This window comes from Acomys minous (assembly GCF_964271855.1).
Source record: "Acomys minous genome assembly, chromosome: 2".
Taxonomy (NCBI): Eukaryota; Metazoa; Chordata; class Mammalia; order Rodentia; family Muridae; genus Acomys; species Acomys minous.
Genome location: NC_140484.1, coordinates 68,727,202 through 68,743,975, shown reverse-complemented (window position 1 = coordinate 68,743,975; position 16,774 = coordinate 68,727,202). Strand labels below are relative to the sequence as shown.

Genomic DNA, 16,774 nt, shown 5'->3' with positions numbered 1-16,774 from the left:
GAGAAGAGCGGCTGTGGGGGAGTGGCTACTCAGCCTGAAGCCATCGCAGTATCTAGTAAGAATTTCACGGTTGGACACTCCTAGCAACTCATCAGCTACTAACCAATTTCAGCCTCATCTTGCTTCTCCGGTCCTACAAAGGACAGTGGTGCCACTCAAAGTAGCAACAGCATTCTCGGGGGCCAAAAGGAACCCACTGGGGCCCTTTGATCCCCCACACTCAACAGTTAGTTGGTCATCAGCTGCAGCTGACATATCCTAAGCCTCTGCAAGAAACACTTGTTGGAAATGAGGCTCCGAGGAGGTTGACAAGGGCCTGCTCAGCCTGTGGTATGAAGCTAGGTTTGAGAACAGCCCGGCCTGTGTCCAAGCTACTTCTGGCCAGCTGGTTCCCCGTCCCTCCCAGAACCTGGTCCACAGAAAGGGCCTTGCTAGCTAAAGGAGGGGAAAGACAGGGTTGGGTCAAACCCAGAGATTCTTAAAGTGTTACATAGCATCACCTGAGGGAGTGTTTAAAACACAAACTTTCAGATCCATTCAAGGCCTACTGAGAAAGAATCTCTGGGGCTGAGACTAATTAATATGCAATTTTAACAAACCCCTTCAGGTTCCATTATACTATGATGCACAGTGTAACGCAGCCAGTGTTGGTCATTTCAATTGCTAATTAAAATATAAGGACAATCTTATCAGAGTCAAATTCCAAGTCCTTTCATAAAGATTTACACCCACACATCCCTGGCCCTCGGTCACCAGAATAAGAGAGAAGAATTCAAGCATTTCCTTTCTCATCTACCCTTGAAGGGCTTTGTTTTATGGCACAGTAAAGGTTCTATCTTGCCTCACCTCCCCCAAAGCCAGCCATCAAAGACCAAGCTCAAGGCAAAAGGTAAGTTTATCCCTGCTCCATATAACAATCACCTTATCTGGAGGCTGGAGAACTGTCTCAGAAGTGTGCTTGCTGCTCCTCTTGAGGACCAGAGCTCAATCCCTACCACCCACACCAGGAAGCTCATAACTGCCTTAACTTCAGCACTAGGGGACATATGTGACACTCTCTCCTGGCCTCCATAAGCACCTGCACACATGTGCTTATCACACACACACACACACACACACACACACACACACACACACACACACACACACCCTACCACTGAATCCCTAGTCACATCTGCAATCTATGGTCAATAAAATACAAGCATACAATGTCAGTCCGAAAAACCAGACACATCTAGCCAAAACCCAGCTTAGAAGAAGCCACAGACTACTTTCATACAAGCAGTAGTTTCGTTGTCCCTCCAAGACTGTATGTTTCTGATCTCTACCTAAAAGAATAAATCAAATACATTTAGAGTCTCAGCCGGGCGTGGTGGCACACGCCTTTAATCCCAGCTCTCTTGGAGGCAGAGGCAGGCAGATCTCTGTGAGTTTGAGGCCAGCCTGGTCGACAAAGCGAGTCCAGGACAGCCAAGGCTACACAGAGATACCCTGACTTGAAACAAAACAAAACAAAACAAGCAAAAAACAGGGAAAAGAAACCTAGAATCTGCTTCCTATGGAGGGCAAAAGGCTCCCCCTGAACATCTGGTCTCATAGAGAAGCATAGACTCCAGTCAAAAATGCCTCTACTAGCAACAGAGCCCCACCCTTGAATCTTACCACAGACTCAGAGGGTCCAGCCTTGGGAGTAACTGCCTATCCCACTGAGCAGCTCTGATTTTCCTTTCTTCCTTTAAAAACTAGACCCCACCCACCAATCCCAGAGCAGCACGGCGGCTTCTGCCCTAAGTCCCAAACACTGACTGAACCTCTCTGTACAGTGGTAGGTTCTAACCACCTTTGGCACGAGCACTGAAGCTCACAGACATTAGAGGAGAAAGCAGAGGAAAAGACTTCAGAGCTGGCTGGGTGATGGACGGGAGTAAATTTCTTCAAACTCTTTATCTACTTTCTGTTACCTGTCTCCGCAGGGGGATGCGCTTGGTCAGCTTGTGCACAGCTGGCTGGCTGCTGAAGTCTGGCTTCTTGGTCGTGGTCTTCATTCGGCAAAAGATGACTGTCACCACCATGCAGGCGATTAAGAAGACCCCTATGCAGTAAATAGCTATCTCCAGGTAATCTGGGGAGGCTGTTATCTCCTTCTCTCTCACAGGCGCTAGATTGCAGATCACAGGAGAGGGACAAATGAGCAGGTCACGGAGTTAGGATGCCAGAGGGATGCGTCAGATCACACCCCAAGAAATCACTCCAAGGACAACAAGGGCTTCCCCATTCATACGACAAGGCAGAAAGAGACCCAGATGCAGAGCAGCCATGTGCCTCCTGCCTGGGCCTCTCAATGCTAACGAATAGCCAAGGGCTCCTCAGTTTAATCACTACGGCCCAGGCGGCCACCTTCTCTAGCCTTAGTGGACACCTGCCGCCAGTAAGCAGCTGACAGCACATTTTAATGGCAGCCCACAAAGTCACGTTCTGCTAGGCCCCTGGGCAGGGCAGGATGCCCAGTACACCTGCCACAGGAGGTCTTTCATGATAGCCACTCAACATGAACCAAACTGAGACTTGATAAAAAATGGAGTGCATCCATGCTCGTTTCTAAGGAGGAGGGGACAATTCTTTGCTGTTACTAGGGGGAGGCACCTCCAGGGGAAGGCTCAACAGGGCCCCCAGACAACCCCAGCTCTACATGGAGTTCACGTTCATCTTAGCAGTCTGGCCCAAAACACTTTGGCAAGCCCCTTCATACAGTCCAGAATATTATTCAGTTAAGCAAATAGATGCATCAACCATGAGGTAGTCGCATATATAATATGGAATATAATATCTAATAACCACTAAAAATGTTCATATATCCAGTTATACTAACTTGTTACTGAACCTTTAAAAAAAATATAATGGTACTGCATGTGAGCAGAAATATGACTAATTTGGCACGCTCTCCTGTCAATGACATTGGTCCCTCCTTAGGCCTCAAATGGTCTGTCTACAAGCAGTGTATTTCCAAATATGATTACTCTCCAGCTGCATCTCCTTAAGGGGGAACGCTGTCAGGCAAATGGCTTAAGAAGTGCCAGCTAGGCGCTTAGATAGCTCAGCATCACAAGGACAAGCAAGCTCAACAGAAAAGGCACCCCGGCCCCGCCCCGCCCCCCATTTCAAGAACAAATACTCACAGAGCAGATTCATAACCAAAGGGGAGGATGGATGCAATGGTTATTACTTTTAAAGCTTATACATTTTAATCAGAAAAACAAACACTCGCAAAGAGAGTCAAAACTCTTCAGCAGCACAGCACAAATTGAAACGATCGATTTACTTTTTTTTACGAGCTATAAAAACAAGCGTGCGGTAGGCATGGTACTCTAGAAGCGAGGCACTAATAACTGGGGTAGAATAGCATCAGGGGCTGCAAGGCACAGTCTACGCAGCTTTCCAAAGGAAACCGCGAGGCAAACGCATGAGAGAGGGCAGCATTTATCAAGAGAGTTGAAGCAGAACAGAGGCCTTGGTTAAAGACTTAGATAGCAGCGGGCTCCGTTGATGTTTATCTCTCTACAAGACAGAGAGATAACATCAAGCCCGAGATGGCATACGCATGCTCTGCAGTCAAAGCAAACTGAAAGCCCACTCTATCGAAGCATGCACAAGCCACCCGATTCCCAAGGCATCACACTGCTTCTGCACACCTACATTTAGAGGTGCTCCCCGGGCACCCCAGTATAAATCTATCTCCGCTCAAATGAGATGTGAGCAAGATGGACAGAAGGTATCAAACCACATATGGGATTTTAGCAAAGGTGGAATTTACAACGGGGCTGGCGGGGGGGGGGGGGGCAGGCGAGGAGAATTACATTAGATTTCACAAAGTAATTTTGACTTCCCCTGGGAGGGGGCGGGGATGAGCTAGCTCATCGAGTCGTCAGCTCAACGAGTCACTAAAATTATAAGATCCCTTTGGGTTTCAAAGGTGAAATTTTATTCAACCATAAACACTAGTATGGGATCTCCTTGTACATGAATTTCTACAGCAGTTTCTTGTGGCTGGGGTAGGGGGGGTGGGGGCGTCATTTTGAACGTTTTGGGCATCTTTATGCAATGGAATAAAATGGGGCTTTTTCTAAGAGCAGAAGCCGTGTTAATTTTTATAGCAATCAACCAGGGGAAAGAGAACGACCCACAAGGAGAAAAGAGCACTATGTACCTGGCAGAACTGTCAACCATGCAGAGTGAAAGGATATCCCGATAGAATTACCCGCCAAGCACGTATATTCCCCAGCATCCTCAAAAGTTACATTCCGAATATAGAGAACCTCAATCTCTTTGTCCGTGGTGTTAACACCGGCGGCCTAGAAAACAAAGGAAGCAAGAGAAAGGCTAGACATAGGAATGATTGTGGAGGGGGCCTTGGAACCAAGAGGCCTCGTCCCAGCAGCGGCTCCAGGGGGGGTTGCCGGCCGTCAGGAGATTCCAACTGCAGCCCGTCCACAAAGCCCACAACCGAGAGACGCGGAGAGACACCGGCCAGCTCACCTCTGCAGGCCCGTCACCACACCTGCGTCACCACCTAGACATGCATGCAATTAAACACATGGAAAAAGCAGCCCACAGGGTCCATTCGCTTTGAATGTGTTTTCGTTTTGGATTTTGGGGGGGGTAGGGGGTAGGGGGACCGCAGGGGGGATGGGAGGGGAGGCTCCAAAAAGTTTAATACCCAGAGACCTAATCTGGGTTCTGGTCCGGTCAGATGCAGACTTCCATTGTGAGAAAAAGGGGAAGTTCTATCTTCTGTGTGACAGAATGAAACATGGCAGGTGAGTCATGAGGTGGGTACCTCATGTATACATATATATCTCCCTTGGGCCTCATGGGAACGAGGGCGGGAGGTTATCTTGGTTACCAGGTTCTGCTTAATTTCACTGAGGCTGAAATCATCTCGCCTTACATGTCATTGACAGAACATGGCAGAAGGTATGATCCTGATAACAGACAACCTGGATCTCTTTGTTTCCTTTTTCAGTATGAATGTCTGAACATGGCTTAACGCTAAGGGACACTTCTGCTTTCAGTATCACCCGGTGACACGTCCACTAGAGGATGACCAGCCTCCAGGTTCGGATAGGACCAGGTATGGAACAGACAAACAAACAATAGGTGAATCCTAGCATGTCTCTACCTAACCAGTGCAGAAGGCAATGTGAGTTCTGCTTCATAACCAGATACTGCAGACTCAACAGGCGTGCAAACATGAGGTTCACGTGTGTGTACTCAGACACAGTGATCGCGGAACTATGCAGCCCAAACAAGACAGACCAGAAAGCAGGGCCTGAAAATGGGGTGGGGGTGGGGGGAGTAGAGGATAATCTTCAAGCACTTTGAACATTGTGGGCATTTTTCCATGGCCACTGGCATGACGCCAGCTGCACCACCAAAGAAAGATCATTATAAATTTACCAAGGCCACAAGAGTTATTCTAGAAGCTGCCTGCTGCCTCCCAAAGCACCGAGTCTTTTCGACTTCTATATCCAGTTTTCTTTAAAAAACAAAAAAACAAAAAACAAAAAAAACAAAACCACAAACACAAAAACATTGTTACCTTGCTGTTTGGGCAGGACAGTGAGCCAGGCAGACTGGTTGGCCTGCCCTATATAATTGGAGACCTTACATATATACTCCCCAGCATCCATCTCCGTCACATTGAACAGAGCCAGCACTTCTGCATTGGAGCTATTTATCCCCGAGTGCTAGAACAGACATAGGAAAACAATATAACGGCCAACCAGGAAGGGCTGGATGCTGCCTATGGTCCCACCACCAACACACCGCAAGAAAACAATCTCCATGAATCGTGTCTAAAGGGCTGTGGGTGGATGAAGAAGAAAACAAGTCAAGTGACGGAGAGCAGCAGTGACCTGCTAGAGGAGGGTGGAGGAAGGCAGTTGGTGGGATGGGTAAACAGCTCCTCGGGCTGGTCCCTCTTTCTCCAGTACTTTGGATCCTGGGTATTGCTGGCTAGAGAGAAGGCTTAATAGGCTGAGGGTTATTCATTAGCCGCCTGTTGCTCCCGTAGGAGCATAGGAAGACTGACTGACTGTTCTTTGTCAGTACACTCCTGGTGAGCATGATAGACGGGCAGGCAGTGGCTTACAATTGGCCACGTACACTTAGCTCGCCACACTGAAGAGGAAGCTTGAAGCCACCAAAATGGGAACGTGACAAAACGGAAGTATTTCTTTTAATGAGAAACACAAAGGGAAGGAAATTCTCCTCATTCATATTTCACAGGTGCAGGAACGTGCCCCCAAGTCTACTCTCTAGACAACACAACACACACACACACACAAAATATCATAAAAGGTGAGTTGTTTTTTTTTAAGAAGTTAAATTGTTTGTAAAAGATGGCTACTAAAATTTGATTCAAATGTTTTATCAATATGGCATTGAATATCATAAGACATAACACAACATCAGAAAAACAACATTAGTACAGTGTCTAGAGCTCTTGCTCTGTCCCACTTACTCTCCCTACTGCTTTGTAAAGCAGTACCTGATCCCAGCTTTAAAGATGTGCCCGGCCACTAACCAGCAGTAGCATCTCCTGTAATACCTCAGGGCTAGTAAACAGTGTAATCCTCTGACTCCAAGTGTAGTAGCATTTCCCCTACTCCAAAGCCCCCTTCAGAAAGGTTATTAGCAGCCTAATGGCTACTAATTCTTTAACATACTCTGCTGGCTAGTCCATAAAGGGAACCACCTCTGAAATCCAACAGGAAATCAAAGAATCTGGCCAAGTCTCCAAGGGAGCCCTCACTGTGGGGCCCCTTGAGATCCAGAAAGTTCTCACCTTCAGGACCTTCAGGTAGGGCAGCCCATCAGGCCCGTATTTACTGCCGTTCTTTTCCACGTGCTTGATCCACTGGATGTGGGGCTGGGCGTCACTGTAAACTTTGCAGACGAACTCCACATCCCCTCCGACCACCGTGGAGGCATTTGCAGGCAGTCCAGCTTGGAGGATGGGCCGGTGCGGTGATCGCTCTGAAGGAGAGAGGCGATGGGAGGGGGGGGGGGGAGAGAGAGAGAGCAATAAATAAGTTGCGTTGTCCAGAAGGGCTGTCGGAGGAACTCAAGCCAAAAGGGCCTCTGTCTGCTGGCTGACTCCTTTGGAATAACAAGGGGGCCCCATGCACAACACAAACGGACTTCAAAGCGGAGCGCTGGAGCACAACCCTTGTAAAGGATAACTTACTTAGAGAATCAGAAAAGAACGCCTTACACTGCGAGCTATGGACTACCCAAATGAACAAGGGGAAATTCTTTACTGCGTCAATCCGAGAGACAGACGGTGCTGGTAGAAGGCCACTTATTCACTTATTTGGCGTGAGATGATGCGCAGATTCACTTTAAACACGCCCTAGAGGGCACGGGCAAGTGACTCTGCTAACTCTTAAGGTCACCCTGAATAGCCAGGGAGGTCTGTCCAGGCATGATCTCTCCTAGGTAACTGGAAGATGATCTAGGAAGTCTTGTTTCCCCCTCTTCTTTAAAAAGGAAACTGGGAACAAAAGCCCCAAGTGAGGACAAAACCAAACTAAGTGGATCCCTCTTTTTATCATGACATAGATTCCATTTAGTGGCCCTTTCTTTAGTTCTTCATTCATTTTGGCAAGTCCCAAGTGTCACTGTGTGCCAGGCACCAGAACTAGATATTCTGTGGCTCATTCAGATGTGGCACCAAAGAAACATGGGGACAGATGCCTGTTTCCAGGCTAAGTTTCACAGTCTCAGAGGAGGCCCATGGGAGGGATGCTTGGCCATTCCTTGGCCTAGCCTCACTGATAACGTTCTCACAAAGCATAGTCCCTCTTTTATTATACCAGAAGGTTCCTCTACAAGTGAGAAGTGTCCTTGGTAGAAATCTATAGAGGGACTGGGTCAAGGTGTGCTTGCACCTACACATGAGGTCCCTAACGACTAAGTAATACCCAAATAAAAGTGGACTAAGGGCTTTCGCTAAAGACATACACATGGCTAACAAGCATCTGAGAAGATGCTTAGCATCGATAATCATTAGGAAAATGCAAATCAAAACTAGCATTGAAAAGACAATAAGACAAATACTACTGAGGGGCCTGGAGAGTGACCCCCCCTATACCATCGCTGGTGGAAAGACAATTGGCAGGGTAAGTACAGGAAGCCTGGAGTTAAAAAACAAAGTGATTCATCTGATTAAGCAACCCTCATTTCAGTGAAGATCTGAGATGCGTCTGTCACAGAGCTATTCACAACAGCCAGGATTTTAATTTAATCAACCCCTTCAATGCCCATCAACAGAAGAATGGTCTCTTTATACAATGGAAAAAACTAACTAGCTTTAAAAAGAAGAAAATCATGCAATCTGATGCCAACTGACAGTGGGGGTGGTTTATATGCCAGTAAACATTATGCTAGGCAAAATATGTCAGTCACAGGATAAATGCTGTGTGATCCTACTTACAGGGGGGAATCTAAACCTCTCAAATTCAGATATCAAAAGAACAGAATTGTGGTCGCCAGGAATGGAGAAGGGGAGAGACGAAGTGGCTAGTCACAGAATATAAACTTTCAGTTATGTATGATGAACTCATTCTAGAGATCTGGTCTACCTATAGTTGAAGCTAAAGTTCTGTACGTTTAAAACTACATTAAGAATACATCACATGTTACTGTTCTTACAACAATAAAATGACTGAGTGAACAAAGGAATAAATGATTGAAAGCAAGAAAGAATTAACAGATTAGGCTGCTTGTTTAATCTCAAAGACAAAAACAACGTAATATCCTGGAACCTCCCTCCCAACTATCCTGTCAATATCCACATGAGCTCCAGTTACGAACCCATTCACAAATACACGCTTATACACTGCTTTCTTCTTTCTCCAACTGTGAGTTCCACTGTCCCAGCTCAACAAATACAGTTCAGACAGAGCAGAGCACAGCACCACACATCTTTCATCTCACCATGTGGGAGGCAGAGTCAAGTGGATCTCTATGAGTTTGAGGCCAGCCTGGTCTACATGGTAAATTCCAGCCAAGGCTACATAGTGAGACCTTGTCTTTTAACAACAACAGTAAATAGTTAGTAGACGTAAGAAAAAACCCTGCACAACAGCTGCTGCCGCCCCCGCCCCCATCACCAAACCAGCCCAACATGGAAGGCCCCATGTTTGACATTCCTGTGCACTGGGCTGGAAGCAGCAAATTAGAATGATAGATCACTAAGCATTTCTGTATTGGAGCCTTTCTGATTAAAATATCCATCCTGTGGAATTTGCTGAGCCAGAGCCAGACTGTATACAAACTGACTCTACTCCGTGAGTCCGATGCTGGCCCTTAAGAAACTTTTTTAAAAAAGAGAGAAAAAAAAAAAGGTTGGGCACATTTCATTCTGGAATCTTCCATCACTTCATAGACACCTACATTTCCTGACAATAAAGATAAAAATTTCAAAGCCCCACAAAGAATCATCCATCGGCTCCTTTATCACCTATGTAGGTTGATCAAAGAACAGAGAAGTACAACTGTTCGTTTTTGTGATTGGGGGGAAAAAAGTCTCAAAGCTTCATTGCTTTGGACATCATAGGAGACTGTCTACTCCTTGGGATGACACGCTGCTTCTGGGATGGGTCAGAGGAACTTGGTTGCCATGCGAATGACCGAGGTTTGCTTTAATTCCAGCTGGACCCATTAATATGGGAAGGATAAAGCTAAGTCCCCATCTCTATGTCTCCTCTGTCTTTCCCAAGATCCTCTGGGCTGGTTGCTGCTGGCCAAATTCAAAATATGCTCGATTTTACTTGTCAAATCCCAAGAAGGTCAATTGTTTCCATAAAAGGAGGAGCTGTCGGGTCGAGACGATGGCCCTGTCAGCCAAGCACCTGCTACGTAAGCTCGCAGGCCTGAGTTCAATCCTCTAGACCACACGTTTGAAAAGCAAGGTGTGACAGCACACGTCTGGAACCTAAACCAGAGACGTGGAGAGAGAAGCGCCCTTGAAACTCACAGGCCACCCTAGATAAATTTGTGAGTTCCAGGTGCAATGGGAGTCCCTGTCTAAAAAATAAAGTGGAGGGTGACTAAGGCTCCATGAATTTATAGCCATGTGCACCTACACACACACGCACACACACACACACACACACAGACACACACACGGTATTTGTGCTTCAGGTGCAAGTGCGTGTGCGTGGTGTGTGTGTGTGTGTGTGTGTGTGTGTCTTGGAGGGCACCAGGTCCCCCGAAGCTGGAGTTACAGGCAGTTGTGAGCCCCCATCACGAGTTCTAGAAACTGAACTTGTCTTAGCCACCAAGCTCTCTCTCCAACCCCAAGGAAGAAATTTTAGGTATCAGTTTATTCCTTGCCTTGGTTTTCTAGTTTTGCACTCCCAAGCATGCTTTTGTGTGTGTGTGCATGCATGTGCGTGTGTGTGTGTGTGTGTGTGTGTGTGTGTTGTGTGTGTGTGTGTGTGTGTGTGTGCATGCGCACCGGCAGTAAAACTACTGACAGTCTTTCCTAGGAAGCAAAAGTACTACAAATCTCTAAGGTTTGGAGCCAGATCTACTGAATTCCATTGCAAACCTTGGCCATACTTGCTCCTAATAAACTGTCGCACATGCAAACACTACACACATAATCCCAAATAACACCGCCTGTGAACAAGGAGTGCTTTCAGAACACAACATCTCCGCCCGCGCCAGCCTTGGGCAGGGAACTGGTCGCTGGAGTAACACTGGCAAGGCCTGGTCCAGAGCTTGCAGTCTTGTTTTACTTGTGGTGGAAGGGCTGCTGGGCTCCGGTTATTAAGTTATTCCAAGCTATCTGGACTATTTTTCACCCAAAGGGGAAAAGGAGACCTTTGCAATGAATGGTTCAATGTTATTGCATTTGCAAATTACAGCATACCGAATGTTACGGCTCGCAGTCTTGAATTCATCTCTTCAGATTTTCTCACCTTATACAAAATAACCTCCTAAGTATCTCCTCTTCCCTCTCGGCTCTTTCTCACTTTGGGCAGGGGAAAAAAAAAAAACCTGCAAGTACGGAGGCTGTTTAATAGAAACCTTACACCGTCTCCCGAAACTTCTTACAGCTGCGCTCAGTATAAAATGAAACCTCAGAGAATGTTATTTAAAATGTTTTTAAAAAGTCAGTAGGCCTCATGTTTCATTTCTCCACATCAGGCTTTGATTTCCTTTGCAACCTTAGTCTCTGGCCTTAAACAAGTCAAGAATGAGGCCTGAAACGTCTTGGAAACGGTCCCAGGATGCCAACATCTGCCAAGCACCACGCTCCTCTTCTCGTCCTCCTCAACTATCGATCTTCAACTGGTGTCAGTGGACCCTGAGCAACAGCTAGTGGCCTGCTGGGGTGAGGGTGCACACCTGTGATCCCAGCACTCAGAAGCTGGAGACGGAAGGAACACAGGGTCAAGGTCAACATGGGCTACCTACAAAGTGAGACCTTGTCCCCCCCCAAAAAAAGAAAGAAAGAAAGAAAGAAAGAAAGAAAGAAAAGAAAAGAGAGTTGAAAGCAAACAACAACAAAAACCCAGCCACCATTAAGTTGGTGAAAGTGTGTAGAAAACTTCTGAAAAGCTGGGGTGCAAGCAAGTCCGATGGCAGATGAGGAAGCCTGGCACAGCAGGTTGCGCCGTGCCACTTTGCCAGTGGGCATAGGAGAAGAGGATGAGGGCCCCCAGAATGACAGTCCTCCAGAACACTCCCTTGAACCTCATCTACCCCCAGGCAAATCAAAGCCTACAGGTTTGCAACTTTTCACAGCACACTGAAATAAAAGGATTAGCCCCGTGAATTATTTCTGGATGAGAGACTGGAGCCCAGCGCTGGCTCAGCTCTTCAACGTGACAACAAGAATCACATCCCCTCCAGCAGGCAGGATTTACAGGGAGAGGCAAAGCTTCGCTTATAGCCTGTTGGACTCTCAGATATTATAGAAAACACATTTTTCTTTTTCCAGGGCAGTGAAAGAAATACTCGGAAGGCAGCTAGGCCGATGGGCAGCTGACCTCTATTTCCCCGGCTGCAATTTTAAAACAGTTACAAGTTGGATTTACAGGTCGCAGATACATGGACCCAGAGGGTGGGGGTGGGGGTAAGGGGGGGGCTTTCAAATAGCCTTTTCAGGCCCCTGTGTGAATTTCAAATTGAGACACAATGGAAAAGCAGCCCAAAGGGTGGGGCTGTGGCTGATGGGACAGTTGGCCGCAGCCCTGGAATGAGGTTCCTCTGAACAAATGCTTAGTAAATACAGCCGGAGTGCTTAAAAAAAAAAAAAAAAAAAGCCCCGCCGCCTGTGTCCCTCTCACTCTTGCTCTGGCCCCCTTGCTTCAAGTGTCCACTTCACTACAGCAGAAAGCCCAGCTCCTGAGACACTAAATAGACACATTAACCCTCTCAAGCCTTGTTCTGTAGGGGGAGGGAGAGTTCTGTAGCCAAAACTCAGCTAAAGAGGGTAGAGGGACAGGAGCCTGCTTCATTCCAAGGTAATTATGGAGCTGGGGGAAAGGGAGGAAGGGAATACTTGAGTGATGAAGAATAAATCTTTGTTAATTGACCATTGGAACTTCACAACATGTCAAGGCTCCTCTGGACATAATAATGTGTTTGCTTGTAACTTCTGCTACAACCTACAACGTCTGCTGTCTACAGATGCGCTGAACAGGTATCTCAGGGACCCGGGCTCTTAGATCACACCTATAAATTAATCAAGCCCAGGGTCCCCGGTTTCCCAGAATGCCTCAGTCTCCTGAGTTTTTCCCCCCTCAAAAGCTAAGTAACACTTAGCACCACCACCACCACCATGGCCCCAAAAAGTTGAAAGCAATTTCTCTGGCAACAAGACTGAGTTCCCAGGAAGGCCCTGGAAGCAGCCAGTGTCCCCTTAGACAACCCGTTCGTTTAAGGAGTGTAGATAACCTCACCCACTCTATCTTTAAATCGAAATCAAAACTTAACTGCCCTTCTTCCAAAACGGAAGATGCTTAGCAAACTGCAAACGGCTGAATAGAGAAAGGAAATTCTGCAGTTTGGAAGACAAGTGAAAACAAGAGAGAACTCTTGTCTAAAGCCAGCCTGGCTTTTTTGCTCAACAATAGGCGGTGGCAGGTTTGGCTGCATGAGAAAATACTAAACCAGTCTGTGAAGACCAGCTATTAGGGGAGGCGGCCATCAAAGCCACTGATGCTCAGGGGCCCAGTAACCTGCTAAAGGCCTCACACTCATTACAATTAGCAGAATGAGTTCATTGCCCAGTCAGGCCTCTGCTGACATACTCACACCTCAGCCAGGCTCAATCCAGTTGGATTCCGAGTTTCGCTTTGTTTTCCCTACCCTTTTTTCAGCCTCCGGATATCAGCACAAAAGACGGTCAGCAGAGGATGGCAGGGCTGTGCTGAGCTGGGACCAGGGTGCACTGCGCTTTCAGAATGAGTGATGGTGCCAAGGATATTAGTTCACAGCCTGTCCTCCCTCCCTCCTACCGCTTCCCGCTCCAACCCCACAACTCTCTCTTTCCCTTCCCTTTCCCTCCCTGTCCCTCACTCGCCCACCTGAGTAGCTCTAGCTGTCCTGGAACTCACCATGTAGACTAGGCTGGCCTTGAACTCAGAGATGTACCTGTCTCTCCCTCCTGAACTATTATTTTTTTTAATGCAGAGTCTTGCTCTGTAGCCCCAGCTAGGCTTAAACTCATAACCATCCTATCTTGGCTCCTCAAGTGATGGGTTATAGGCATGTACCACTAGGCCTGGGGCACTTTGTTTAGTTGGTTTTTTTGGTTTGTTTGTTTTTTCAAGACAGGGTTTCTCTGTGTAGCCTTGGCTGTCCTGGACTCACTTTTGCAGAACCAGGCTGGCCTCGAACTCAAAGTGATCCACCTGCCTCTGCCTCCTGAGTGCTGGGATTAAAGGTGTGAGCCACCACCGCCTGGCTGGCCCAGGGCACTTTAATACCTTTTTCTTTCTTCTCTTTCTCCTTACCCCACCCGTGTGTGTGTGTGTGTGTGTGTGTGTGTGTGTGTGTGCGCGCGCGCGCGCGCGTGCGCATGTCCGTGTATACAGGTGCAAAGCTCCATGAGGAGACCAGATCAATATTGGGTGTGTCTCCCTTGGCAATTCTGTCCCTTCGCTTTATCTTACTTGTTATTGTGTGTGTAATATATGTGGGGAGTACACCTGTGTCACAGCACTGCGTAGAGTTGGTTCCTTCCTTCTACATTAGGAAGGTTCCAAGAATCGACCTCAGGTCATCAGGATTGTAGGGCAAGTACTGTAACCACTGAGGCATCTCACCAGCCCCTCCCCTGTTGTTTTGAGCTGGGCTCTTCACTGAGCAGGAAAGCTCATCAACTGACTGGCTAAGCCAAGAGGTGCTCCTGCCTCTGCCTCCCCAGCTTTCTACATGGACACTGGGGATCTGAACTTACGTCCTTGTGTTCATACAACAGGCACTTTACCCGCTGAGCTATCTCCCAACCTCTCCTGCATAACTTCGTTTGTTTGTTTGTTTTGTTTTTCTAGACAGGGTTTCTCTGGGTAGCCCTGGCTGTCCTGGAACTTGTTCTGTAGCCCAGGTTGTCCTGGAACTCAGATCCTCCTGCCTCTACATCCCAAGCACTGGGATTAAAGGCGTGCACCACCACCATCTGGCTCCTGTATGGCTTTTCAAAAAGATTCACCTTTGTTATTTTTAATCGTGATTGTGTGTTAGGAAGGTATGAAGTGTGTGTGCACTTAAGCGCTCAGAGACACTAGATCTTACGGGGCTGGGGTACCAGGTGGTTGTGAGCCACCTGATGTGGGTGCTAGGAACCAAACTTGGGTCCTACGCAAGAGAAATATGCACTCTTAACCACTGCCGCTTTCTCTCCAGCCCCCGCCCAACAGAACTTGCACTGTAAGGGTGCCTGGCTTGCTGTCTTATCCTCTTCAGATCTCAACTGTCATTCCAGCAGGTAGCCGTAGCCATGCCTCCTGCTGGCACATCTGCAGAATGAGGCTGAGGCTCTGGCTGCCTCCAACTACCCCCCCACCCCAGACCCTCTCCCACACCTCATGCAGAGACAGCAGCTTCTCAGGAACAAGTTTGTTTAGGAAGAGATGCCGTGTCTCCCCTCTTAGCATCAAAGTCACAACATGGCTTATGAAGGGGTGCACCACGCAAAATGCTAGAAGCAAAACAGCACTGATTCCTTTGTGTTTGCTCGCTGGCGTGGACAGGCAGAGCAAAGGGCTGGCTCGTCTCAGGGTCTCAGGGCTGGGGAAGACCCAAGCAAGTAGAAGCAAAGTACCCTCCCTGACGAATGTCACAGGCGATGACGGCTCGCCTGGAATCAAGCACCTTCTACCTGCTGGGTTGTCAATTTAGATCTTCTTCGGCAAATTACAGGAGCTGAGCTTGGTCTCATTTCTACCAAATGTTTAAGACACCCCTGGGCTCTGTGGTTGGAGAGGTACCACAGCACTGACGGCTCTTATGCCCTGCTTCTCGTTAAAGAGGACTTGGTTGGCTCTGAGGAACAAACAAGTTCAGGAGACCAACAAGGGTGATTTTCTTTTATTTTCTTTCTTTTTCTTTTCTTTTTTTTTTTTTTCCTTTGGCTTTTTGAGACAGAGTTTCTTTGTGCAACAGCTCTGGCGGTCCTGGAACTCACAGAAATCCACCTGCCTCTGCCTCCCAAGTGCTGGGATTAAAGGCGAGCACCACCACCTCCGGGCTAAGGGCGATGTTTTGAGAGTGTTAAATATCACTAAACCGTACCTTCAAAACCAGCTTAAAATGGTCAGTTTTATGCTATACATGCAGCCCAGGCTGGCTTCAAACTGGCTGTGTTGCTGACAATGACCTTAAATTTCTGATCCTTTTGCCTCCACCTGGGATTACACGAGCAGACCACCACACCCAGCTTCTGTGGTACTGGGGATGAAAACCTGGGACTTCATGCAAACTAGGTAACCACTCTCCCAACTGAGCTACACCCCCAGCCCAGCCACAGCTTTTTTTTTTTTTAAAGAGACATAATAAATGTGACAATATTATTAAATCAATGCTGTTTATTCCTAGGGTCATGGAAAACCTGCACTCTTAGTGAAGTCTGCTACCTTGCTCAGTTTACTAAATGACAGGTGTTCTGTCAATGCCAAGTCTACACAAGCCCCCGCTACCACCATCCCACAACCCCCCCGCCCCCCCACCACCACTACTGGCCTTTGGTGTGGATGTTGATGTCAACTCAGACGTCAGATGTCCACAGGCTCCCTCCTGAGGAGCAGAGGAACACAGCTGAGAGCCACCCCACTGGGCAGGACGCACCAAAAAGCCCTGCACCTCACTTGCCTTGGGGGAGCAGCGCAATTCAGGAGTGTGTGATTTTAGCTGGTGTGCGAAGTGCCAGGCTGCCCTCACAGGAAAAGCGTGCTGGACCAGGTTTTTGTTTGTGTTAAATTGCACAGGCTTTAAATACACCCTCTTGTCAGAAAGGTTGAACTCCAAACTAAACTATATATTTCTCACATGACTTGTAAAGAAACAAAATACAAATTGCTAGAAAACCCCCAAAGCCAAAATGCTATGCCTTGGGTTTCAAATGCTATGCAAATCTCTATCTGAAAGGATCAAGTTAGCCTATTTTTAGAAATATGTCCTAGAAAAGTATTCACACAGGTGCCCGATAAATAGATGTGTACAAAGCTTCTTGTGGTCTAGTTTTAATGGGAAAAAA

General features: G+C 47.4%; 1 protein-coding gene across 13 annotated transcripts in view; it reads right to left on the bottom strand.

Annotated features, from left to right (window-relative positions):
* FGFR2 (fibroblast growth factor receptor 2) overlaps positions 1 to 16,774 on the bottom strand; it is a 105,533-nt gene that overhangs the window by 32,971 nt on the left and 55,788 nt on the right. For 7 of the 13 annotated variants that reach the window (XM_084772683.1, XM_084772672.1, XM_084772684.1 and 4 more), the window contains 3 exons: positions 6,845 to 7,035; positions 5,597 to 5,744; positions 1,956 to 2,158 (listed from right to left, as the gene is read on the bottom strand). In XM_084772683.1, coding sequence (XP_084628809.1) covers positions 1,956 to 2,158; positions 5,597 to 5,744; positions 6,845 to 7,035 — 542 coding nt within the window. Of the gene's footprint in view, positions 1 to 1,955; positions 2,159 to 4,204; positions 4,350 to 5,596; positions 5,745 to 6,844; positions 7,036 to 16,774 lie in introns of all 13 variants that reach the window. The other 6 variants (XM_084772679.1, XM_084772673.1, XM_084772675.1 and 3 more) reach the window with 3 other exon arrangements.